Below are 25,977 nucleotides of genomic sequence, written 5' to 3' on the forward strand. Positions count from 1 at the left end.
CACCGGCTGAGCCTCACTGCCGAGGAAGCCAGTGTGAGACATGCACTGCCCCTTAGGAAGCACATCACTCAGCAGACCAGTGCTTGGGGGCCACCTCTCAGTCTCCCCAGCGCCATCACCCATAGCACAAGCTTCCTTCCCACCCCTTCCCCATTACTCTCCTCCCATCCCTACCTCTGGCTTGGGACATCTCACCCTAGCATCCCCCAACTGGTTCTTTATATCCTAGAGTTACTGTCTCTCCCCCCACCCCCGTTCTCCAAGCGCCCTAACCCCCAACGCCCCCCTTCATCAGCAGCTTCACACACGGTGCACACAGCATCGTCCTCCCCGCTCCAGTGATAGGGCCAGCAGCTTGGTTCTACGTGTGTTCCTCAACTCCAGCAAAGACAAGCCTGTCTGAGAGCATCATCCACAACCTTTCCCCTCATCATAACATCAACCAACCAAGCCAGCCTCTCACTGCCTATCAGCGAGCCAATACCGAGCTAAAAGTCCCTTTCTCTACCCTGCCTTCTGACAGCACTCTCAGGAACGTGAAAAACCTTTGCCCAGAGCTGCTCGCAGCCACAATTCCTGGTGCCCCCTCCTATCTTCCAACCTAGCCATCCACTTATGACTGGACATCTGTGAAAACCAGAAAACTGCTTTTCTTTACTAGTGCACAGTCACTGTGAATCCCACAAAAGCCTCTTCTCCTTGACTCGTGACTTCCAGCCCTTCGACTCCGCTGCCACTTCTGCCCTGGTTCCCTGAGTTCTGGATCCGGACTGGACTAACAGTTACTCCAGCAACACCATCAACACTGCTACACATGCCTCTGCATCCTGACCTTGGACCAACTTTCTACCCAATCTTCCAATTAAGTTATGTCAAAGTCAACCCCAGCCCTATCACTGCCCCCATTAAAAAATACATAATCATTCCTCATATCCTACCAAGACAAACACAATGGTTAACAACAAATGAAACAGGACCCAAATCTTCCTCCTGCCTTTCAACTATTCCTTTCCTGACTCTGTACTACGTGGCTCCATCACTTTGTCCACTCTTCCGCACCTCAACATAAAAATTCCCTCAGTCTCTTCTCTTGCTGCACGGTCTCCCCTGGCAACCTCAGCAGATCCTGGCCCTGCCACTTGCTAGCTCTGTGATCCTCAGCAAGCTAATTAACCTCTTCAAGTTCAGCTTCCTTAACTATGACCCCCTCTGTACATGAGAAAGTTCTTCTATCTTTAGACCTCCATACCTAACTGCGACACCCACCTGTATCTTTTACAATCACTTCAAATTCAACATAAACTCTCCTCCCCTCCCCGAAGCAACTACTCTTGATTGCAGGGTTTTATCAGCTGTACCAGCAGCTTCCTCCCTTGCACCAAAACACAATGTCTGAACAGCATCTCTCAACTTTTTCCTTGCTCCCTATTTCCAATCAGCTGGGCTTCTCCAGACAGGCCAAGCAGTGTAGCAGGTGAAGAGCTGGACTCGGGCACAAGGCTGGGCTGGCAAAGCAGGCTCTACGAACCGCGCTGTGACCTCAGCAAATTTCTCCCTCCTGGCAGTGACCCAGCTTCTCCATGTGCAGAATGTCCACAAATGAGTCACCTCGCGCCACGCTCTCGGCACAGCACCTGGCACATAACAGAGGTCTTACTATAGCTCCTCGGCCTCTCTTAATCCCTGCTCTTGCTTCTCAGGGCCTCCACCACAGTCTTTCTCAATCTCGGCTGCAGAGCAGAACCCCAGCACCCTAACTATATCCCAGGGGGAAGTAAAATCAGTCTCTGGGGCAGACCCATGTCTCCTGTGGGTGTATGTGATAAACTTTCTTGTGTGGTTCCTGTGTGTGTGTGTGTGTGTGTGTATGTGTGTTAAAGTTTCCTGTGTGGTTCCAGTGTTCAACCAAGGTTGAGTACCACTGCTGTAAACTCAGAGCTCTCAAAATCTTCCACCAGGATTGCAGACTTCACCCAGTCTTGTGGTTCTCAGGGCCGAGAATATGGGCGCCTGGGTCCCACCTCAGACAGAGACTCTGACTCAGAGCGCAGTCTGGGCACTGGGACGTTTCAAGTTCTCCGGGTGATGTTAATGTGCAGCCAGAACCACGACTCCCTCTCTACCACTTCCATCCACCAGTCCCTGTCACTGCCAGATGAATTTTCAGTGACGGTCCCAGTCCTGCCATTCCCCACACTCAAATATATGTAATTATTCCGTATTTCCTATTAAATTCAACACAAACTTCTCTTCCCATAAAGAGTGGATGGCTTCAAGTCACCCATCTTATCCACTCAACCACCTACAGCATCCTTCAACTGGGCAACCAGCTACTGACCAGCCACCCACATTCTTTAAACCTTTGTTCTTCCATTAAAATCTAGGGTGTCCGCCTGCTGAAACCCCATCTATACTTCAAGGTGCCTCCTCCTCAGAGCCTCACCCAATCTCCCTGCTGGAAAACAGAGCAGACTGGGTTCACCCCTTGGTCTTCCATGGACTCAGCTCACAGGATCAGGAGGAGATGAGGCACTAGAAGCAGGCGTTCACTGTGGGCCTGCTCTCTCCTCTCTGGTGCCTGTGGCGACAATGTCTGACTCAAGTGCCCATTTATACCCGCGGCCAGGATCAGTCAAGGATGCCACACTGCCAGGCAATTATCAAGGTGAGTGGTGCCTCCTGCAGAGATCTCAGCAGTTAAAGAAGAGATGATGTTTATTTGTCTAAAGTCCTCAAGAAGTTCCCCTCTTGTTAGATAAAGAAATCAATACCATTTTTAAGTCTTGTTTCTAAAAATCTCAGCTAAATACAAAACACATCGCTTAACAGTAAACAGAGGATGAAGGGGTCTCACCAATACTCAGCAGAGCCTTGCACATAGCAGATATGGAAATGCAGTGGAATTCAATTTGATAGAAGGTGAAAAAGAAGCCCTTTGTCTTTCCTATTCCCTGTATAATATTATCTAAGGAACATCTAAAGTTGGTTACCCAGACACTGATGATGATGACATGTGATTTGGGGCTCTAAGAACCCTTTTGTATTCATCAGAAGGAAAGGGCCTCTCCCATACATGCATGTCCTCATAACAATGGAATCCTCCACTGCCTAAAATTATTCCAAACCAGCTGAGGATAACATAGTGTGATGCTTAACAACTGAATGATCCCTCTGAAAATTAGCCTAAAAGCAAGAAAACAGTTCCCTGGAATGTTTGACATGGGTTTTAAAGAAAGTTGAGAGGAGGAGACAGAACAAGCGAAGAACGAAAAATGTGAGCTGATTACAAAATCAGAGCTCTAATGAGGAAAACAAACCACTAAGGTCAGGCTGCTCTGGGCTCAAAAACCTGGGAAGCTGGCAAAGAAGCTGGGCTGTCCTTCAGGACGATCTGAAAGTATCTTCTAACTTTTGTTATATTACTGCTAAAGACTGGAGAACAGCATTTCCAAGCACTGGAAGGAAGGTACTAAGTATGCAGAGTCCACCCCATTCTTTAAGCAGCTTCAGGAGTCTGAACAGCTTCATCTGATGCCATCAAGGGGCCCAGGTGGTGTTCTGCTGGGGACATGGGAGAGCACAGAGCCCAGGGCCTTCCACAAGCAAAGCTTTTTGACTTGTAGGTGAATGTCATATGGGTCTGGGGTCCGGGTCAACTGGTTCCCTTACTAAAGACCATAATCAAATTCATTTTCTAAAACTTTCCTTTCAAAAACAGATAACTGAAACTCTTTAGCTCTGTTACCCAAAAGTTGAGAGGCCCAGACAGAAAAGGGAAACGGCTAATTTATGCTAATAGTGCCTGTTTGGAAAGCAGCTTACTAGTAAATGTGACACCTCCACAGACTCCAACACCAGAAGCTTCCAGAGAAGACTCGGGGCTGTTCAGAGGAGGAGGGAGACTGAAGCAATGTGAAGCAAATCCACTGAACACGGATCAGTCTTTCCTCCCACTCTGGCAGAGCACATAATACTCATTACTGTGCATCTCTGTAATCTAGAAGGTTCTCCTTTATTACTGCTGATGGGAAAGATTAGGAAAAAAATAAATTCATAATCAAAACCTACAAATTAGCTGCAAGGGGAAACCTAGAACCCTTAGTACTAAGAAGACGTGTGAGTACGCAGGTGTCCACCTTTTCATATTTCTTATCCAGAGATGATTTAGAAAAAATATCTGCCCATGTTTTCCTGGAAGTAAAAGGCTGGAGGTGGGGCAGTAGCCCGAGACTGGCATCAGATCCAGTTTCCGGTTACACAAACCTGTCAGCCATCACAAAGTTCCTCCTCCTCTCCTTATTTCTCAGATAAGAAAACTAAGACCCAAGTGGAGACCCAGCGTCCTTGTGGTCACCAGTGTGAGGACCGTCACCTGGGCCTTCTGCTCTTGGGCCAGCATCTTCTCCTAAACCACCGGGCCTCCTCCTGCCTGTGCCCCTACCTCCACCCATAGTGAGTGTCCAGAGAGGAGTGGGAGCGGCCACCCTGAGCTTCCACCTCCCCCAGCATCCAGGGTCTGTCTCAGTCGTGCTCACGGTGCCCCGGGAGGATGTGGACCAACACAGGAAAGCAGCAGTGACTCTCCGTGTCCAAGGTATCCTCCACCTACCTGTAGGATGGAGATCTTTCTAGTTCTGCGGGGGTCGTAATTTATGACCATTTAATAAAATGATCCAGAATGACAGAGTATACACGGTAAAAAAACAAAACAGGCTCTAGGCACAGATTTTAAATGTTGAATGCGGTGTTGGTAGGCTTTCAGCCCTCAGGACACATAATGTAATTTCAGTCATTCAGCAGGATCCTCTGACTCTGCGGTTCTTTCTCACTTGCGGCTTTCGCTGCCGCCGCCTCCTCCTCATGGGTTCTGTGGTGTATCAACTTGACAGTTCTGTTTCCTACTGCTGGGATCAATTACATGGAGTCTAGCTCTCTAGCAAGGGGAAAAAACACTCCTAAAGTGCCCAAATAGTGGGAGCATACCTGAGGTTTAGAGGAATCCTGACAGGAAAAATATATTACCCACATCTCACATCTCTGTGATTACAAAACAAGACCACCCAAGACACAGAGTTCTGAGGGCAGGTGGGTTAGTGCAAGTGGTTAGATGAATACTGGGCAGTGCCCTTCTCTCCCTCTGTCACTCGCTCACAGCAGAATGTTGCAACCACACGTGTCAGTAAGTATTAAGTGATGCAAGGAATGGGCTCTTAAAATCAGAGTCTACAAAATTAGAAAATGATTGCTTCTTGGTAGGAAAGCTATGACAAACCTAAAGACTGCGTTAAAAAGCAAAGACATCACTTTGCCGACAAAGGTCCGTATAGTCAAACCTATGTACAGTAGTCATGTATAGATGTGAGAGCTGGAAATAAAGAAGGCAGAGCACTGAAGAATTGATGCTTTCAAACTGTGGTGCTGGAGAAGATTCTTGAGAGTCCCTTGGAAAGCAAGGAGATCAAACCAGTCAATCCTAAAGGAAATCAACCCTGAATATTCACTGGAAGGTCTGATGCTGAAGCTGAAGCTCCAATACTTTGGCTGCCTGATTTGAACCAGCTGACTCATTGGAAAAGACCCTGATGCTGGGAAAGATTGAAGGCAGAAGAAGAGGGCAACAGAGGATGAGATGGTTGGATGGCATCACTGATTCAATGGACATGAACTTGGGCAAACTCTGGGACATGGTGAGGGACAGGGAAGCCTGGAGTGCTGCAGTCCATGGGGTCACCAAGAGTCGGGCACGATTTGGCGACTGAACAACAAGAAAATAAAACAGACAACTGGAAGGAGTTGGCTGCTCCTTCCAAGGGAAGCTACCAAGAAGAAAAGAGCAGGGAAGCGTCCACATAACACTGCTGGAGTCTAAAGATGCTCTGGCCTCACACAGGATGACTCAGAAGTCCTCCTTGACTGTATTCAGTGTCAGGGGCCAGCTCCACTGAAGTGGTCTGAGGATCTGGGGACTTGCGGGGAGGGGGAACATCCTCTACTATTCAAGCCAGTCAAACAATGTTTTCTGATGACCAACTTTGCTCCAGGCCCTGGGCCACATTCTGGGGATACAAGACTCTAGCACTTGGCGAACACACTAGGTACGTCACTTAAGGTCTTGTTTCAATCTGTCTTCTCCACTAGAATGTCAGCTCCATGAGGACAGGGGGTTTGTTCCTTCTGTTCCCTGCTGTTATCACCGACACACACAGTGGTACCTGGCATTGTGCTGGTGCTCCCTGGACATTAATGAAATAAATGAATGACTTCTGACCAGTAATCTAAAATGAGAACTGAACGAGTATCCTGGTGAACAGCGTGAAGGACTCATCCTGTCTTCAGGCTCACTTGCCATCTCTTCTCTCTGCCAAGCCCCAATACCAAACTCAACAAGCCCAAAGCTGGAGACACAGACCTGGGCCTGAACACTAAGGTGAGATCCAACTGCGGAAACTGTCTTTCTTCTTTCTGACCACCAAACACATTCTGCTTCCTAACACCTCAGTGCTCTGCCATATAGGTGTGGATAATGCACTGGAATTTACCCATATAAACATAACTTTGGAAAAATGTCCTAAAGCAAGTGCTGAAACATAATTGGTTATCACTTGGCAGTATGCAGGGTTATCAGGAGAAGAATAAGCACATAACACTACTGGGGAATACAAAAACCAGGCTGGCACCTCAGTGAACACAGCAATTGGGGGCCACCAAGGCCATTACTACTTCTACCTCAAAGAGACTAGATTTAAGACACAAGTGGGCCAAGAGGAGACAGCTTTCATGAGTTCAGTTCAGTTGCTCAGTTGTGTTTGACTCTTTGTGACCCCATGAACTGCAGCACGCCAGGCCTCCCTGTCCATCACCAACTCCCGGAGTCCACCCAAACCCATGTCTACTGTGTCAGTGATGCCATCCAACCATCTCATCCTCTGTCATCCCCTTCTCCTCCTGCCCTCAATCTTTCCCAGCATCAGGGTCTTTTCCAATGAGTCAGCTCTTCGCATCAGGTGGCCAAAATACTGGAGTTTCAGCTTCAACATCAGTCCTTCCAATGAACACCCATGACTGATCTCCTTTAGGATGGACTGGTTGGATCTCCTTGCAGTCCAAGGGACTCTCAAGAGTCTTCTCCAACACCACAGTTCAAAAGCATCAATTCTTCAGCGCTCAGCTTTCTTTATAGTCCAACTCTCACATCCATATATGACCACTGGAAAAACCATAGCCTTGACTAGACAGACCTTTGTTGACAAAGTGATGTCTCTGCTTTTTAATATGCTGTCTAGGTTGGTCATAACTTTCCTTCCCAGGAGTAAGTGTCTTTTAATTTTATGGCTGCAATCACCACCTACAGTGATTTTGGAGTCCCCCAAAATAAAGTCAGCCACTGTTTCCACTGTTTCCCCATCTATTTGCCATGAAGTGATGGGACCGGATGCCGTGATCTTAGTTTTCTGAATGCTGAGCTTTAAGCCAACTTTTTCACTCTCCTCTTCCATGAGTTACTTCCTCTCAATGTAGGTTCCCCCTCACTGCAATCTTTTTTTTTTTTTAAACCTCCTGTTTCCTTCCCTAATCCTGAATTCTAGCTACCAGGCTAATAAGGTGTGTTTCACCTGTGAAAATGTAAGGCTCCAATGTCACTGTACACAAAGTGTTCCATGCATACACAATGAAAATTGATTTCAGTTCTGTTGCTAAGAAACTGCAGAAGGAAAGGGTTTTTCCAGCCTCTTCATTTATAAAGTAACCACTTTGTCTATCGGAGAACAAATGCATCTCTCAAGTCCCCTCATGCCTTGCTCTCATTTTTAAAATGAACAGAGAAAGATGATGGAGAGTGGCTGAAAGTACATGCTATCTTCATTTTTTTTTCACGTCCTTGAAAATGAGATGGAAACATGGTTTCAATAACCCACTGCTCTCATATTTATTAATCTTTCAGGCTGAAGATTCTGCCCAACACTGCCCCATTTCAAGCAAAAATGAAAAATGTCCCATAGAAATTACTCTTTGATTTTAAAAGGTTAGCCTGGGCAGTGAGAACTAATTTATGCTATGCTTGTATTCCATGTGGGGTTACTTCCCAGGTCTCTGTCCTATCCTACATCGCCCCAAGGCCCAAACACGTACACGTGCATGAACAAGAAAACACACTCACACACAGCCCAAGAGAACAGCACAATGCACTGCTAGGTTTCTTAAAAACAAAAACAAAAAAACACTAAAATTAGGGCTTGGGATAAGGAACGTGAAAACATACTTGTTAAAGAAAATGAAAAAAAAAAGTTCTTGTTTAAAAAGAGAGAAACAGGCATACTAACTTTGAGCACACCATAAAGAGGAAGCCTAGAAAGCAATAAAGCCACATATGTGAAAGGCAAGGTCACAGCTGAATTTGTAGATTTAACCCAGAGGCAACTTCTACTGATATGAAACAATGAAATAAATTTTTGAAATATCTCTCCCCTTCCAATGCTTGGCTTATTTAATTTACTAAAGGACTCTAAAGTACAGTTCTTTTCACAGCTTGTTACACAGTAGAATCTTTCTGCAAACTGACAAAATTGATTGTCTTACACCAACTTTTTTACACATATAATTGATTTTTAATTTGGTGTCTCATTTCCAAAAGGACTTGACAATAAACTCCACTCTATCCACACTATTGACTTCTTTAAACAAGAGTTTGATTCAAAGTCTGATGGGAGTCAATTACAGAAAAGATAGTTTAGTTTCACTAATATCTGAAACATTAGGCAAATTTTACCCAAATGTACATCTTCCTTTTTTAATAGTAAGGCCTGATTCTTACCATGGACCATAATAAGAATACGTAACATGAGCAACATGTATTTTACTTATATGTACAATGTATGGCAACACACATTATAATTCTTCCTTTTCTTTTTTCTACTCTCATATCTAAGGATTAAGCTGTTCATAAGAAATGGTTACCAATTTAGTTTAAAATGAGAGGAAGGGTAATCAGTAGGGAGAAAAAACTACTTTCATCCAATTTAAAATTTACTGAGTACGTATTATGAGTTGCACTAAATACAGCATATCTATATTTCGGGTTCTAAGCAAACCGTAAAAAATTTCAGATTAAGATTTCTTTAGAAAGTGAGGATTTTAATGTTATGATTCAATTTACGTAAGTTTACAATGACATAAAATGATGTAGGTACATGAAACAAAGTACTTTGAAGAGAGTATGAAACAAGGAAAATGTGAGATGGTGATGAGGTTTCAACTTCCCTTTAATGTTTTTATAATAATGGTCTCACAGGAGAGAAAGAGCCACATAAAATTTAAAAAAGAAAAAGAAAATGAATGGATTCATACTGGATGACCTACAGGTTCATCAACATTTCTTGAAAGACTATATAAAATGTTCCACAACTTTGGAAACTGGACCATTCTTTTTTTTTTTTTTTGGACCATTCTTAAAATAAATATAATTCAATTAAGCCTTCTCCTATATTTAATGTTATATACCTTTAAAACCGAACACGAAGATTACGGACATCCTAAAGCTTACATCTGCAAGTAGGTAATCGTGGGCTGTAGGCACCCCACCCTGCCCCCGCAGCTTTCACCTCCACCACCTCCTGCTGCTGGAGGGACTTAACTTCGGTTCTGCTGTGAATTCCATTTTCTACAGCTGCCACACAAACAGTAAATAAAATTCATTGTATTTTTGCCCCACTAAGCAGCTCTGTCTTCTGGCACATCCAGATGCCTGGCTTGAAAATAGTGAACAACGAAAACAATGTTTTATTGAGCAAACATTCCAAAAAGGCCATAACAAAGGCCTCGGAAGGTGCTGCTAAAGAAAAGACACTGTGGCAAGGGCTTTGTGTCCTCCATCTGAGTAATCCTTGACCAGTGGCCTGGGTTCATTGGATTACAGATATTCAGAGAATTAGTCTCCCATGTCATGTCAACTTCAAAAGAAAGACTTCCATTTATGTTTATGATAAATGGAGTTTTAAACTGAAAGATGGTTCAGATGTTTTAAAATTTATCAATCTGTAAAATCCATGTACATGAGCAATTAAGGTTTATTGTCCCCACGGATTAACGCTTTTTGGATAAAAAATTCCAGAGGTTATCTGTATCTAGGTTGTTCACCTCAATGTATTACATCAAAGTTGATATGAAATATTTAAAGGGAACCATATTTCAAGATGGGGCTTTCTAGGTGGCGCTAGTGGTAAACAATCTGCCTGCCAATTCAGGAGAAGCAAGAGACACTGGTTCCACCCCTGGGTCGGGAAGACCCCCTGGAGTAGGAAATGGCAACCCACTCCAGTATTCTTGCCTGGAGAACTCCATGGACAGAGGAGCCTGGCACGCTATAGTCCACAGGGCTGCAAAGAGTCAGACACGATTGAGGGACTGAACACACACACATATTTCAAGATAAAAGTTACAGTTGAAAGTGAAAGCTTTGGTCACTCAGTCGTGTCCAACTGCTCGCAATCCCATAGACTGTAGCCCACCAGGCTCCTCTGTCCATGGAATTCTCCAGGCAAAATACTGGAGTGGGTTGCTATTCCCTTCTCCAGGGGATCCCACCCAGGAATTCAACTCGGGTCTCCCGCATTGCAGGCAGATTCTTCACCATCTGAGCCACCAGGGAAACCTCCAAAAGTTACAGTTACCCAAGATGAAATGGAAGCACTCTGCAGGGACATCCAAAGCAACACAACCTCTCCCTTATGTAACACCTGGAATTATGCCCAAAGCTATTTCTGCATGAAAGTAATTCCTGAAACACAGCAAAGTGGATGGGAAGCAAAGGGTGAAACGCACAGCTCAGAGAGGCACCCAATCTTACAACCTTGCAAGGCAGGCCAAACTCCACAAGGAAAATGCAGGCCCTGAATTTTGAAAAGAATTCAATTAGCACCCCCAGTATTTCCATAATCAACAGCTGAATGCTAATTAAGAGCACAGCACCAAGCAAGCAATGGAATCCCAGTGCAATAAGCAACAACACAAGGGCGCAAATGCTCCCTTCAGCCTGCATGCATAAACAAACAGAATTAATAACTACCCGAGCATGGAAGGGTGGCTTAATCTGTTTCGATTAGGCGCAGTTCAGCCCTGGGGCTTTTGTGTTATATTTAAATGTGTTCATCATGTTTAATTAAAAACCTAATAATCTAGGGTTGTTGTTTTTTTAAGTTCTGATCTGTACTTTCCTCTTCTTTCTCTTCCTGAGTTCTACTGATTTGGATGGTTTCCTGAAAAGGAACAATATTTTTAGCATGCTGTAAGTGAAACTGGCTAACCAGCAACATCATTTTCCAAGGCAGCAGCCAGTCACTGACATGGGTTCCATCCTAGCCCATGTTAGGGGTTCAATAAGCTTCTTGAATTAAAGCAAAAACACTCCTCTGATCTGACCTGGTTTATTTAGCCTGAAAGACTTCCCCATGAGCTAGCTACCAAGGTGTTTCCAACAGTCTCTCCTCTAAAACAGAGTTCTTTTGTCATTATTTGGCTTAGAATTTGACAGAAACTGGCACAAACCTGGCTTCAGTTCAATAGAATTTAAAGTATCTCAGCCCTAAGGCAACTTCAATAAGAAATACCATATCTGTAACAACACATCAAGTGTCTAAGGAATTACTGAGAGGAAGTGTGAAATGAAAGGCCTCCTGTTGTTTAATTCTGAGGCCTAAGATCTCAAGAATTAATCGTTATCTGAAAGACCTCAGAAGAAGAGGTCCGGTGATAGTGCTAACCATAATTTGGGAACTTTTCTCAAAAGTAAACTTTTAAGGTTTACTTTTATATGCATCACTGGATTCATATAAAAGTTTTTCTCCTTGGTGCTGATGCATAATTATTAACCATTAAATGCTGGATTGAGGACAGTGTCAATTAGAGTGAAGTTTAAAACCAATCATCTTAAATAGAGTTGTCAATACTCAAGTGCCTCAAAGGCAGAGACATTACTTTCATCATCAGAAAGTCCTCACTCTTCACAAGTCTACAAACTAGAAGGACAACCAACTTAGAAATAAAGACCGTGAGGAACAAAGCTGTCACGATGGCAGCACAGAGGCTTCAGGAGCGGCCAATAAAGGATGCAGACCTAGTTCAGCAGGGGAGTGCCTTGATGCTGAACCTTAGGGTCTGGGTTGGCAAGAGAGAGAGAGGAGTCTATTCCCAGGGCAGAAGACCCACAGGGTCAGGAGGTTCCCACTGTCAGCACAGCCAGGGGTCCCATGGCAGGTGCTCCCTGCCAACCCTCTCACACGGTGCTCCATTCACGTCTGTGCAAAGGAAAGCAAGTGCATCGATGCTGGAGTCGGGTCAGATGCTGGGCAGCTGGTCAAACTGATATACTGGAGCCAATGAAATTCAAACATAACTAGAGCATCCAAGTATACAGAACATTAAGAGGGACAAAAGAGGCAGGTTCACGTATTTATTTGAGTTCAGGCCCATTTACTTTGCTTAAATCTTCTGATTCCTGGGGTGAGAAAATGTGGGAGTTTCAGCAGGAGGGGTGGCAGGTTAAGAGCAGTGCTGGTTTATGTGCCCTACTGCCACATAAAACGATTCAGAGAGGTGATCTGGACAGTTCAGGTGAGGCTTCCCTCAGCCTATCAATTACTCAATCACCCTCCCTCATTCCCTGTTGAGGTTTTAGAAAGTGAACTTAACTTCCTATGAGTAAGGGAACCATTTGATCCCTGGGCTCTGCAAGGGCTGGATGACTGCCAAAACATTTCTTAAAACTTACACTAAAACAAACATGGTAAAAATGAGCCCAGACTGACAAGGATGTATGCGGTTAGAGATGATTATCCCAGGCTGGGAGTGAGTGGCACTCTGGAGTCCTGCTTCACTTTTCAGAATCAAGCTGGGCTTTTCCCCATGTGTCAGGTTCCCGACCCTCCTTCATCCTACCATTTGCTGCATGTCCCCAAGAGGCAGCAGAGAGGACACTACCCACCCTGCGTCTGATGTAAGCAAATGCTGTTGGGGAAGGAAGCCAGCTCTTTTCAGCAGGAATGTGAAAGGTCCAGAGGGAATGAAAGGTCAATGGAGGAGTGAATGAAGGAGGAGAGAGAAAGGAGCTGGGGAGGCAGGAGTGAAAAGGGAGGGACAATGGCGGGGTGGGGGTGGGCACATGAAGGTGGAAGGAGAGGAGAGACCAGACCAAGTGAGGAGCCTGAGTCTGGGAAGCAGCTGTCAGGGGACATCCGTGCTGACAGGCCCTAGGATGGGCCACTGTCCACGACTGTCCCAGCCTTTTCATCTCCTTATGTCTGTCTTTCACAAAGGCTTTGTGTAGAATTTAACATTTTTACCCATCAGATCTCTTACTTCTTCTCACATAAATAGGTCTACAGTGGGAAACAATATCCATGACTTTTTTTTTTAATTGAAGTATACTTGATTTAAATGTTGTGTTAATTTCTGTACAGCAGTGATTCAGTAATATAAACATAAATATTTTTTTATACTCTCTTCATACTCATTAGGATTTATCACATACCAAATCACTTTCACACCATATTCATTATGGTTTATCACAGGATACTGAATCTAAGTTCTCTGTACAGCACAGGGAACTATATTCAATATATAGGACCTTGTTGTTCATCTTTTTTATACATAGCAGTTTGTGTCTATTAATTCCAAACACCTAATTTATCCCTCTCCCACGCCATGTTCCCCCTTTGGTAACTGTAAGTTTGCTTTCTATATCTATGAATCTGTTTCTGTTTCATAAATAAGTTCACCCGTGTCATATTAGACTCCACCTATAAGTGGTATCGTATATTTGTCTTTCTCTGACTTACTTCCCTTAGTATGATAATCTCTAGGCCCATCCATGTTGCTGCAAATGTCATTATTTCATTCTTTCTTAAGGCTGAGTAATGTTTCATCACACACACACACACACACACACACACACACACACACACACCCCCACATCTCCTTTACCCACTCATCTTCTATGGGCATTCAGGTTGCTTCTATGTGTTGACTATTGTGAACAGTGGTGCGTGTATCTTTTCAAATTAGAGTTTTCTCTGGATATATGGCCAGAAATGGCTTGATCATATGGCAACTCTATTTTTAGTTTTTTAATATGTGACTTTTCAACACAGTTGAGTTTAACATTTTTACTTTGGCCACTGTCTCAAGGACAAAAGTTTGAGCTGTCTGCATCTCTTTACTAATCGGGTCAAGTTTCACATTCTCTATTTCAAAGCTGAGGCTTCACCAACACTCCTATGAACTGAGGGACCGCTGAGAAGGCTGGCGCTCTCTTATGGAAGCTTCAAGGACCATCTCACTATCTCGGCCCCTCCTTGCTGCCTCCTGATTTTTCCCTCACTCCTCTCAACCCCTGCTGCCCTCATCCACAGCACCCCAGGGAAACCTCCCTGGGCACACACCCAGGATCTCACCACTTCTCACCACCACCGCTGCTGTGCCACTCGGTCACCCAGGCCTGGGCTCTCACACAGCCCGAAGCCACTCTTGCTTGAAGCAGCAGCCAGAGAGTCATTGGCAGATGGAGTCCCTGTGCTCAGAAGCCACTCACGCAGAGCAAACAGCAAGACTCTGAACACAGGTCTACCGGCCACCCGACCTGTGCCCCACCTCTCCTGCCGCTCTCCCCTCGGACATGTTCCTGCCTGTTCCTCCAACACGCCAGGTGCGCTTTCACCTTAGGGCCCTCAATATCCAAGGCTTGCCTCCTCACAGAAGCCAGGCCCCCATCTGGTTCACCCCCGCCCCCTGCCCACGGCTTTCCTCAGCACACACTGATTTACAGGTGGTCTCCCCTCTCGATGGGGGGCCCTGTGTTCCCCTTGATAGTGCCTAACATAGCACCTGGCACATAACAAGCACTTGATAAAAACTGCTGAAAACATGAATGAGTGGGACCAGGAAACACTCTCCCATAGGCTATTCTTAAATACAGGCAAGGAATTCACAATCAATCAATATGTGTATCAGTGCCAGCCCTCATCTTAATCTCGGTCAGCCTCAAGGGCAAATGTCAAGTGGTGATGCTCATACTGAAGACTGTATTTGCAAAAGCACAAGAAATCTCCCTGCTTTGTGTAGCAATTCTTCTCCCCAAAGTCACAAGGTGGAGGAGAGCTTCATTAGAACTCTTTCTGCTGGGATAAAATCCATGAGTTAGAAAACATGTACTTCTGGGTACATTTCTATCTTCCCACTGTCGGACACGACTGAGCGACTTCCCTTTCACTTTTCACTTTCATGCATTGGAGAAGGAAATGGCAACCCACTCCAGTGTTCTTGCCTGGAGAATCCCAGGGATGGCGGAGCCTGGTGGGCTGCTGTCTATGGGGTTGCACAGAGTCGGACACGACTGAAGCGACCTAGCAGCAGCAGCAGTAACAGAATGAATATGAAAGATCCGATATTGATTTAAAGTCTATGTTTCCTGCTCTTGACTACTGTCCTTCTGCAGGTTAGAGACCCTAAGCAGACTTCACAACAAAAACAAGGTGCAGCCTTAATCTAAAGAGAGTATCAGCTGGTTCTAAAATGACTGAATCCTTCCTAACAGAAGGAGGTATCAAAAGCTAGCCTGCACCCAAACAAACCAACCAACCCAAACTAATTTTTTTAAAGAGCAACTATTTCCTCTCTTTCCATGACAGCTGGGGAAATCTTTCCCATTTTCTATGAAACAAATGCTGACTAAACTCAATTCTTTCCATACAATTATGAGGTTCAAAGGCTCTTTATCCTGACTGACAGATGCCACAGGCAGTCTGCAGCCATGACCGGATCCTGGGGACACGGTGAGCAGCACGCCCAGCCGCCCCTCATGCCCCAGAGCAGACCCGAGGCCGATTCCCGCCTGCTCACCACTTCGTCCTCGGTCCAGCTCTTCTCAATCAGCTTGGGCACAGGCTTCTTCACCAGCCGCTGCAGAGCTTTGCCAGCATCATAGCCACTTTCATGGAGCTAAAACAATAATGACAATTTTAGTTTGTTCATTGCACCAAATAACAGAACTGGAAGCAAATCAATAAAAAGGGGATCCTTCATTTACTCTAACAGAAGAGTCATGAGATGGGCACACAAGACTCAGAGTTACTTCAGCCAGTGTCATAACTGGCTAATATCCAACCACTCCCTGGATCCAGCTGTTCTGGGAGAAGGACACAAGCAGGAGAGAGAACATTCTGACAATGACAGGAACAAGATGAAGACCAACAGTAACATTTATGGAAAATTTAGCCTAGGCTGTTGCTAAAGCACCTTCCATGCACTCATTATCTTTCTTAATCCTATGAGGAAAGTATTCTCTCAGTTAATCTTATGGAGTAGGAACCCTCATCACCCATTTTATGGATGAGGAGACTGAGGCATGGAAAGGTCGAGTAAAGGTACTCACCCATACTAAGCCAGTAGGCGGTGGAGCCAAGACTCAAACCCAGCCTATGTGACCCCTGCTCTTGTCCCATTTCCCTCAAAGTGGTCTAAAGACATGACAGATTATGTTCTTTCCCATTAGCACATCTTAAGTCTTTCACCTATAATTTCACTACAAAAAATTTAAGTATCTAAATATAAAAACTTTAAATCTAATTATGTAACAGTATACTAACTTCTCAGCACATATAAATGAAGATGCTAGTTTATCTACATGCTCCTTTTAGGACTGGACTTTCTCTCTGGTCAAAACTGTTGATTTTTTTTTTTTTTTTTAAGATTTATTTATTTTTGGCTGTGCTGGGTCTTCATTGCTATGTGCAGACTTTTCTCTAGTTGTGGCGAGCAGGGGCTACTCTTGCGGAAAGTGAAAGTCGCTCAGTCATATCCAACTCTTTGCGACCTCCTGGACTATATAGACTCCATGGTATTCTCCAGGCCAGAATATCCTCCCAACCCAGGGATCAAATGCAGGTCTGCTGTATTGCAGGTGGATTTTTTACCAGCTGAGCCACAAGGGAAGCCCCTTGTTGTGGAGCACAGGCTCAAGAGTTGTGGCTCACTGGCTTAGCTGCTCTGCAGCATGTGGAATCTTCCTGGACCAGGAATCAAACTCATGTCCCCTGTATTGGCAGGCAGATTCTTAACCACTGGACCACCAGGGAAACACAGAATGTTTTTATACTCCATATCCTTTCTAACCCTGGGCAATGCTTGGCACCCCTGATCCCTCTCCATCTTGCAAAGATACGCCTGCCTTGGCTCCTATGACCATGTCCACCTCTGGTTCCTGAGTCTCCACCTGTGGACAATGAAGAGAAGGAGTAGAGAGAATGATCCTCCTGCTCATATCGACCTTCCCAAACTCTGGCTGTCTCTCCAGATTTCTCACCGGGGAATGCCCTTTCTTTCCAAAGTCTACTCTGATAGGAGCATTTGTTCTGGCTGAGACCTATACCTCCAGGAACTAACACCATCCATAGCAAAAGGTGATACACAGAGATACTTGTTGAGTTAATAAATAAAGGCCTTCAACTACTTACTGTCCCTCGATAGACTCAACCTAAATCTCCACCTCAGTGTCTTCAGGTTCATTCAATCTGATGTTAGCTGAGTACCTATTATGGTGCAGGCCACATCCCAAACCCTGGGGACACAGCAGTGAACACAACGCCAGCCCGAAGGGGACATGCTGATCTTTCTACAAGTGCTTCAATCCCTTATTTGAAAAATTCACCAGCATTTGCAAATCCTCAGTACAAATAAGGTGCGAACTTTACTAGTAAGTCAGTTTGTTTATTTGTTTGGATGGATGAATGGAAGAACAAATAAATAAAAATTTTGGATATAGCAAATCTCTCCTATAACTATTTGACTGCTATTGGAAGTTAAATGTCCATTTTCATTGCTCATTCAGCAAAACAAAAAGTTATTAAAAATCAAAATTTCCCAAGTTAGTCTCACATTTTAGAGGATCCCAACTTACTCCAAGTCCAGACTACCCATAGATGTCCAGACTAGAAATTAATTACTAAGACAACTACCTTAAAAAAACCAAAAACACCTACTTCAATGATTAATGCTGTATCTTTTTTTTGGTGGTGGTTGGGTGTGGATATGGGTGAGTGTACACAAAAAATATGGATGCTAGATATGACCTTATGTATTTTTATGACATTCATTGTTAGAGGATTTAAAAAATAATATACTATAAATATTATACTAAATAAATGAAATACTATACTAAAATATTAGAATTTGCAAATGTTTGAAAACTGTTCAACTGGCCTCCTTTCAGAAGTATATAAAATAAAAATAGTTAGATTTTCATACTTTGCCTAAGATCCAGAACAAGCAGATATTTGCCAAGTTCTATAATATAATTCGGAGAAGGCAATGGCACCCCACTCCAGTACTCTTGCCTGGAAAACCCCATGGACGGAGGAGCCTGGTAGGCTCCAGTCCATGGGGTCGCTAAGAGTCGGACACGACTGAGCGACTTCACTTTCACTTTTCACTTTCATGCATTGGAGAAGGAAATGGCAACCCACTCCAGTATTCTTGCCTGGAGAATCCCAGGGACAGAGGAGCCTAGTGGGCTGCCGTCTATGGGGTCACACAGAGTCAGACATGACTGAAGCGACTTAGCAGCAGTAGCAGTAGCATAATATAATTAGGATCTATAATGAGAGCTTAACAGCAAGGATCAGAACTGAATAAAGGGAAAAACTGCATGGCTATTTAATTTTTTACCAAACCAGTCAATCCTAATGGAAATCAACCCTGAATATTCATTCATTGGAAGGACTGAGGCTGAAGCTCCAATACTCTGGCCACCTGATGTGAAGAGCCAACTCATTGGAAAAGACCCTGATGCTGGGAAAGATTGAAGGCAGGAGGAGAAGGGGGCAGCAGAGGATGAGATAGTTAGATAGCATCACTAACTCAATGGACATGAGTTTGAGCAAACTCCAGGAGACAGTGAAGGAAAAGGAAGCCTGGCATGCTCCGTTTCATGGGGTCACAAAAAGTCAGACATGACCTAGCGACTGAACAACATGTTAGTGATACTTCGAAATCAATTCAAGTTGATCAAATCATGAATTCTTAATAAAAAGCTCATGGCAAATTAACAATATTTTATAAGAGGTAATTACTGTAAATGGGGTAATTATACAGAAAGTGATGAAAAACTATGGACTTTGGAGCCAGATTATCTGGAGTGGAATTCTAGCTCTACCACTTACTAGGTGTGTGGCCATGGACAAGTTACTTATCCTCTTTGGGCTTCAATTTTATCATTTTTAAAAAATGCATATAATAATAGCATCTGCCTTTCAGGGCTATTGTGAGGATAACATTAGAAACTACATGTAAAATTGCTTATAAGTACCTGGCACATAGTATGCTAAATGAGTGTTAGCTATTTATTTTTAGAAGGAAGGAGAAAAAAATGAAGCAAGTAGTCTCTGTCCAATTTTCATTAATTTTCTAGATTAGAGAGTAGCCTTTCCAGAGACAGAAAAACAATTGTTAAACTATAAACAAAACCACTTATGTTTCACATAATTATTCATGTTAATAATTAATGAAATTTGATTAAAACTCTGGTACAGTACACAGAAAAAAAATTAAATCTTACATGGCTGATAACAGGAAATTACTCATAATAACAAAGGGCCCATTCCAAAAGTGAACAAGTGAATGAAGTTAAGTCATTAATCCCTATGACATTCCTGCCTTTTGGTGAACCAAGAGCTTTAAATGAGCTGGAAGAAATGTTCTGAGGGACCTGCTGCACTCAGGGTTGTTTGGTTTTTCAAGGAGGGTGCTCCTGCTTGCACGGAGTCCCCAGTCAAGTTTCTCATGAGGTGCTTTAGTAGAGTTTTCCCTCAAACACATCCTCGCATCTGTGATTCCTTTGTTCAGATCACACTTTCCCCTGACAAAGCTGTTGTGATATATCTGGTAAGCTGAATAACAGGTAATTGCTTCTGCTCATGGGATCCACTGTCAGCCTGTCTTCTAAAAATAGTCCTATTCCTGACCTTTCCACTCCATGGACCCAACAAGTATCCAGAGTGTCCACCTCCTCCATCTCTGCCAAAAACACGCCTGAAAAGTAAAAGTGTGGCACTATTTAACAACAGTGACAAATACTGACTGAACGCATGGAGTCGGGAGTGACTATGCTGTCATCAAGAATTCATGAAGGCCAGTACAAGGTTCTGTTCTGGCATGCCCTCTTCCCAGAGAACCCAAAGGGACCTTTCTCAACAAGCCCCTTCTTAACGTTGCAAACAGTTATTCCCACTTTATAGCAATTGAGTCTGAGGAAGTTCTGAGAGCATTACATTTTTAAAGAAACACTTCAGTTATATTTACTAAAGATGGACTTTTTAACATATTAACAGTTGTTTCAGCCCACATTGTTTCTTTGAATATCTATCAAGCACTTTGGGAAAATTACTGGAAGTTCAGGACATCCTTCACTCCTTCTGCAAACATGTACTGAGTGCTAAACGGTGCCAGATGCTCTCCTGGGTGAGGGGGACAGACAGAGCCAGGAGAAGCACAGGAAATGGGTGTTGGAAACGCTGGGCTGAGAAGCAGATTAAAGAACTGTTCTCATGTGACACGTTCACCTAAAGTCACACCTATACCCTAGGGTCCTAAAAGGCTGGGTTGCTGGGTTCCACTTTCTTTGCTTAATATACTGTATCAGGCACAAAAAAGCACTTCTTAAAAAGGGTTTGTTTTCTGAAGGATTATGAAGATTTGTTTTTCTTCAGACTGGAGCCAAAATAATGTTTGAGCTAGAGCTTAACTAGTTGTTTCAACTGTATTCCTCATGTAAATTAAGAGTTTGTAAGTTTACCAAAATACTGGCTATCTCAAATCTTTAAAGATTGTCTTTGAAAATATTCCCAATACTGTGTCAAGCTCTGAAGAACTGGAACAATCTCAACCTGTGAAAAATGGGTTCCAAATTTGAAAAACCTGATCATGACCACACAGGTACATCAGTATGGGAAATTCAGTGCCCAATTATAGCTAAGGTAAAAGGTTCTTCACTGTGAATAAGATTTTCTCACATTACCCTAGAGAAGACTGCTCAAAGAAACCACAGTGAAGACACTCAAACAGCTTCACTCTGTAGTCTCAGAAGAGCAATGAAAGCAAGGTAAGGAGACCTTTCTGTCCATTTGCAGCCAAGACATACTGGGAAAATCTGGGATTAAAGCAATTTTAATGTACAGAGAAATGTACCATCTTGGAGCTACTGGGTCAACATCAGTGCAAAAAGTAGGCACCAAGACAGAGCATTCTTATCCAGTCAGCTTCTAATCTTCACAAGCTTCCATAGAGAGAAGAACCTAGATTTGACGCTGTCACCCTGACCCGCCAGGCAGTAGAGCAGGAAGCCATTCCACAAAAACCACTGTTTTCAAATTCATCATCACAGGCTGTGCATGTGCACACGTCTGTATGCATATGTGTGTGTGTTTTAATCCGATGATCAGGGAAGCATGCACTTGTAAATCTGCCGCTTCCACATCACTGAACTGCAGGTCTGCACTTAGGCACAAGTAGCAATAAAAGTCATCTTCCCCTAAACCACAGGTCAGTATCTGGGAGATCTGATAACAAAATGGTGATTTTTCACCAATGCACTAGCCTCTAAGTCACCCCATCGTGGAATTCTCTTTGCTTTGCTGTTTCCCAGCAGTCTGTCAGCTGGTTCCCAGAATTTGCTCCACAGATTGCTCAGCTTGAGCTCTTCCCTTCAATTCTGGTTTGTTCACTGTCAGAGTCCAGGTGGCTCTTCCCCGACCAGCTGTCCACTCTCCTTGGCCATGCCTTCTGCTGCCCTGAGACCCAAGGGACACCCCAGCCCCACAGGGAGGCTGCTGTCATCACATTCTCTGTTGTCCTTCCATTCATTCAACAAGAGCTCCTGAGCAACTCTAAATGTCACATAAAGTGCCACCAAAGATGGCTAAGATGGCCCAAGCACAGTAGCAGAGTGGACCAGGGGTGTGACAGCGCTAAAAACAATAGCAGCTTCCAGTAGCAAACCCCTAGTTTGGTTCTGCTTAACAAATTGAATGGCAACACCAAATGACACAACACCAGGGACACGGTGCCCTCTGTAATTGGACACAGCTGGCTGATGCATGAAATGCTCTGAACAACTCAAAAGATTCCAGGTGCTCAGCAGCCCGCCTGCACAACCGCTCCCACAGTCAAGGCCTCTGCAGCCTCATGAGTGTGAGCACGGCATCAAGTCTGAGCAGGGAGACAGATGCCTTAAAGCTTCATCACAAACCGGCTGAGTTGAGGTTCTCATCTGTGTCAAGTGGGACTAACAACATCAGCCCCTCGCTGTGTCAAAGGACCGTGAAAAGCAATAAATGAGACACCATGTGACAAGGCACCCCAAAAGGCCAAATGGCTACAAACTGTCCAGCGGTACCATCATGGGGAGTAATAGTTCAGGGGCATGGCTATTATGCAAGCTTCTTAAACACTTGCAGGTTCAAGGTGCACACGGTGCTGGGGACTACCCAGCCTCGAGTGTCCTGTGACAGCCCCTGACCTCTCTGTGATTAGTAGGAAGGAAGGGTCAGGCCACAAGAAGAAAAACACATTTCTGCGTAATTGCCCAAGTTAAACCTGCTCCTCTCACTCAGCCTGACAAATCATTCCCTGCTTATTACTTTCTATAATTTAATATATATAAGTGCTTTACTGGCAAGCTTCTCGAAAGAATAAATAATACTTAATGACTGCCTACTGTTTAATTAACTCATGATTGAACTTCTCATGGATCGCTATAAACACTAAATTATATCCTTCCTCAAAGCTGCCATGGACAGAATTCTTGTTTCAAGCTTTAACTCTCCTGCCTAAACAATTCCGAAATTTCAGCAAATCTGTACATTGGACAGGGAGGTGAGAGAATCAACCTTAATGCCTGGTTATAAACTGTTATTTTATAGAGCAAGGATGAGGTCTTAATTTAAATAAGACTGAAAATGTGCACATGTCCGAACATCTCATTTATATTACAGCAATCATTAAACATCGCTGGATCTGGGGCAATCTGATTAGCATAAACTCTGCGTATTACCACAAGGTTTCGAGTTTCTACTACAGCTTCTCATCTGAGCTGCCATTTTCTGTCTGCGTGATGCTGCAAATAAATTCTCCCCTTGGCACGGCTCAGCTGTCAGGCACCTCTGTTCTATAATGAACCCATGAATTACATCTCCTGCTCTGTCATCTCTGGTCTCACACATCAAAATATTGTTCTTCAATTGTAATTTATAACTTAATTTAAATGTCCCTTTTACTGTGACCTTTTTAGATCAAATGGCATTGCAGCTGGCAGCTACTGCTATGCCAAAGTATTCTTCTGCAATTACAGCCATTATAATAACTGCAGAAAAAGCCTATCTGAGGTTAGATTGCATTCATGCTAAATATTAAATAATTGCAGCCCATTAGGGATAATATTAGATTTCAAAGTCTTTTGCTCTGCAAAATACACTGTTTATTTATAAGAAATTGCCAAAATAACTTAGAAAGGGGAAAAAAAGTGGAATTTGGAAACGATCTTAAAATTACTCATGTAGTTTTAATCATTTGAATTATTCCTCACTGACATGAGAAAGCTGTCTGAAATCTGACAAGTGAAAACGTCCTCTCATAATATATAATTCACAAATGCCTATATATTTTCATTCATTCCTCTATCACCAATGACCTTGTTCAGTTCAGTTCAGTCCAGTCACTCAGTCATGTCCAACTCTTTGTGACCCCATGGACTGCAGCACTCCAGGCTTCCCTGTCCATCACCAACTCCTGGAGCTTGCTCAAACTCATGTCCATTGAATTGGTGATGACATCCAACCATCTCACACTCTGTCATCCCCTTCTCCCGCCTTCAATCTTTCCCAGCATCAGGGTCTTTTCTAATGAGTCAGTTCTTTGGATCAGGTAGCCAAAGTATTGGAGCTTCAGTATTAATCCTTCCAATGAACATTCAGGATTGATTTCCTTTAGGATTGACTGGTTTGATCTCCTTGCAGTCCAAGGGACTCTCAAGAGTCTTCTCCGTCAACACAGTTCAAAAGCATCAATTCTTTGGTGCTCAGCTTTCTTTATGGTACAACTCTCACATCCATACATGACTACTGGAAAAACCATAGCTTTGACTAGACAAATCTTTGTTGGCAAAACAATGTCTCTGCTTTTTATTTTTTATTTTTTTTTATTCTTAAATTTAATAATTTTAAAACATGTGTTCCCCATCCTGAACCCTCCTCCCTCCTCCCTCCCCATACCATCCCTCTGGGTCGTCCCAGTACACCAGCCCCAAGCATCCAGCATCGTGCATTGAACCTGGACTGGCATCTCGTTTCATACATGACATTTCACATGTTTCAATGCCATTCTCCCAAATCTTCCCACCCTCTCCCTCTCCCACAGAGTCCATAAGCCTGTTCATACATCAGTGTCTCTTTTGCTGTCTCGTATACAGGGTTATCGTTACCATCTTTCTAAATTCCATATATATGCGTTAGTATACTGTATTGGTGTTTTTCCTTCTGGCTTACTTCACTCTGTATAATAGGCTCCAGTTTCATCCACCTCATTAGAACTGACTCAAATGTATTCTTTTTAATGGCTGAGTAATACTCCATTGTGTATATGTACCACAGCTTTCTTATCCATTCATCTGCTGATGGACATCTAGGTTGCTTCCATGTCCTGGCTATTATAAACAGTGCTGCGATGAACATTGGGGTACACGTGTCTCTTTCCCTTCTGGTTTCCTCAGTGTGTATGCCCAGCAGTGGGATTGCTGGATCATAAGGCAGTTCTATTTCCAGTTTTTTAAGGAATCTCCACACTGTTCTCCATAGTGGCTGTACTAGTTTGCATTCCCACCAACAGTGTAAGAGGGTTCCCTTTTCTCCACACCCTCTCCAGCATTTATTATTTGTAGACTTTTGGGTCGCAGCCATTCTGACTGGTGTGAAATGACATCTCATAATGGTTTTGATTTGCATTTCTCTGATAATGAGTGATGTTGAGCATCTTTTCATGTGTTTGTTAGCCATCTGTATGTCTTCTTTGGAGAAATGTCTATTTAGATCTTTGGCCCATTTTTTGATTGGGTCATTTATTTTTCTGGAGTTGAGTTGAAGGAGTTGCTTGTATATTTTTGAGATTAGTTGTTTGTCGGTTGCTTCATTTGCTATTATTTTCTCCCATTCTGAAGGCTGTCTTTTCACTTTGCTAATAGTTTCCTTTGATGTGCAGAATGTCTCTGCTTTTTAATATGGTGTCTAGATTGGTCATAATTTTACTTCCTAGGAGCAAGCATCTTTTAATTTCATGGCTGCAGTCATCATCCACAGTGATTTTGGAGACCAAGAAAATAAAGCCCAGTGACCTAGTACAAAGCTCAAAACATGACACACACATACATTCAAAAACTACAGTTAAGATTGAAAGCACAATGCTTATTTTTGTTTGGCCACTATCACTCCTAATAATGCTACTTAAGCACTGGAGAGGATAAATTTCTCTAAATACTCTTATGGGCACACATTTGAGAGATAAAGGTAAAGACACAGAATTTAACTGCTGAGAGTAAGGGCTGAAGGAAAGATTCAGTTAATTTTCAGAAAGAAATACATATTCGCTGGAATAACTTTTCCCCTCTAACACATTCTGAATAAGTACAATGTTCTAGAAATTATGGCTGAGGTCACAAAGGAGAAGAGAGAGGGGGAGACCAACATTTCTTGAGTGTTGTCTGTGCTAGAACTTGTACATCTGTGTGTGGGTTCAGTTGCTCATTTGTGCTCAACTCTTTGAGACCCCATGGACTGTAGCCTGCCAGGCTCCTCTGTCCAGGCAAGAATACTGGAGTGGGTTGCCATTCCCTTCTCCAGAGGTGCTAAGAACTTACTCAGTATATAACTTCATCATTTCACACCACTC

The 25,977-nt window shown here is 43.5% G+C and overlaps 1 protein-coding gene across 13 annotated transcripts in view; it reads right to left on the reverse strand.

The window, feature by feature from the left end:
• Nucleotides 1-25,977, reverse strand: part of RERE (arginine-glutamic acid dipeptide repeats) — a 416,635-nt gene that overhangs the window by 75,839 nt on the left and 314,819 nt on the right. For all 13 annotated transcript variants that reach the window (XM_086344298.1, XM_086344297.1, XM_086344290.1 and 10 more), the window contains one exon: nucleotides 15,889-15,987. In XM_086344298.1, the coding sequence (XP_086200424.1) occupies nucleotides 15,889-15,987 (99 nt within the window). The remainder of the gene's footprint in view (nucleotides 1-15,888; nucleotides 15,988-25,977) is intronic.

The sequence above is a fragment of the Bos grunniens genome, chromosome 16, assembly GCF_055505025.1.
Source record: "Bos grunniens cultivar Pamir isolate PY7600 chromosome 16, Bosgru_T2T1.0, whole genome shotgun sequence".
Taxonomy (NCBI): Eukaryota; Metazoa; Chordata; class Mammalia; order Artiodactyla; family Bovidae; genus Bos; species Bos grunniens.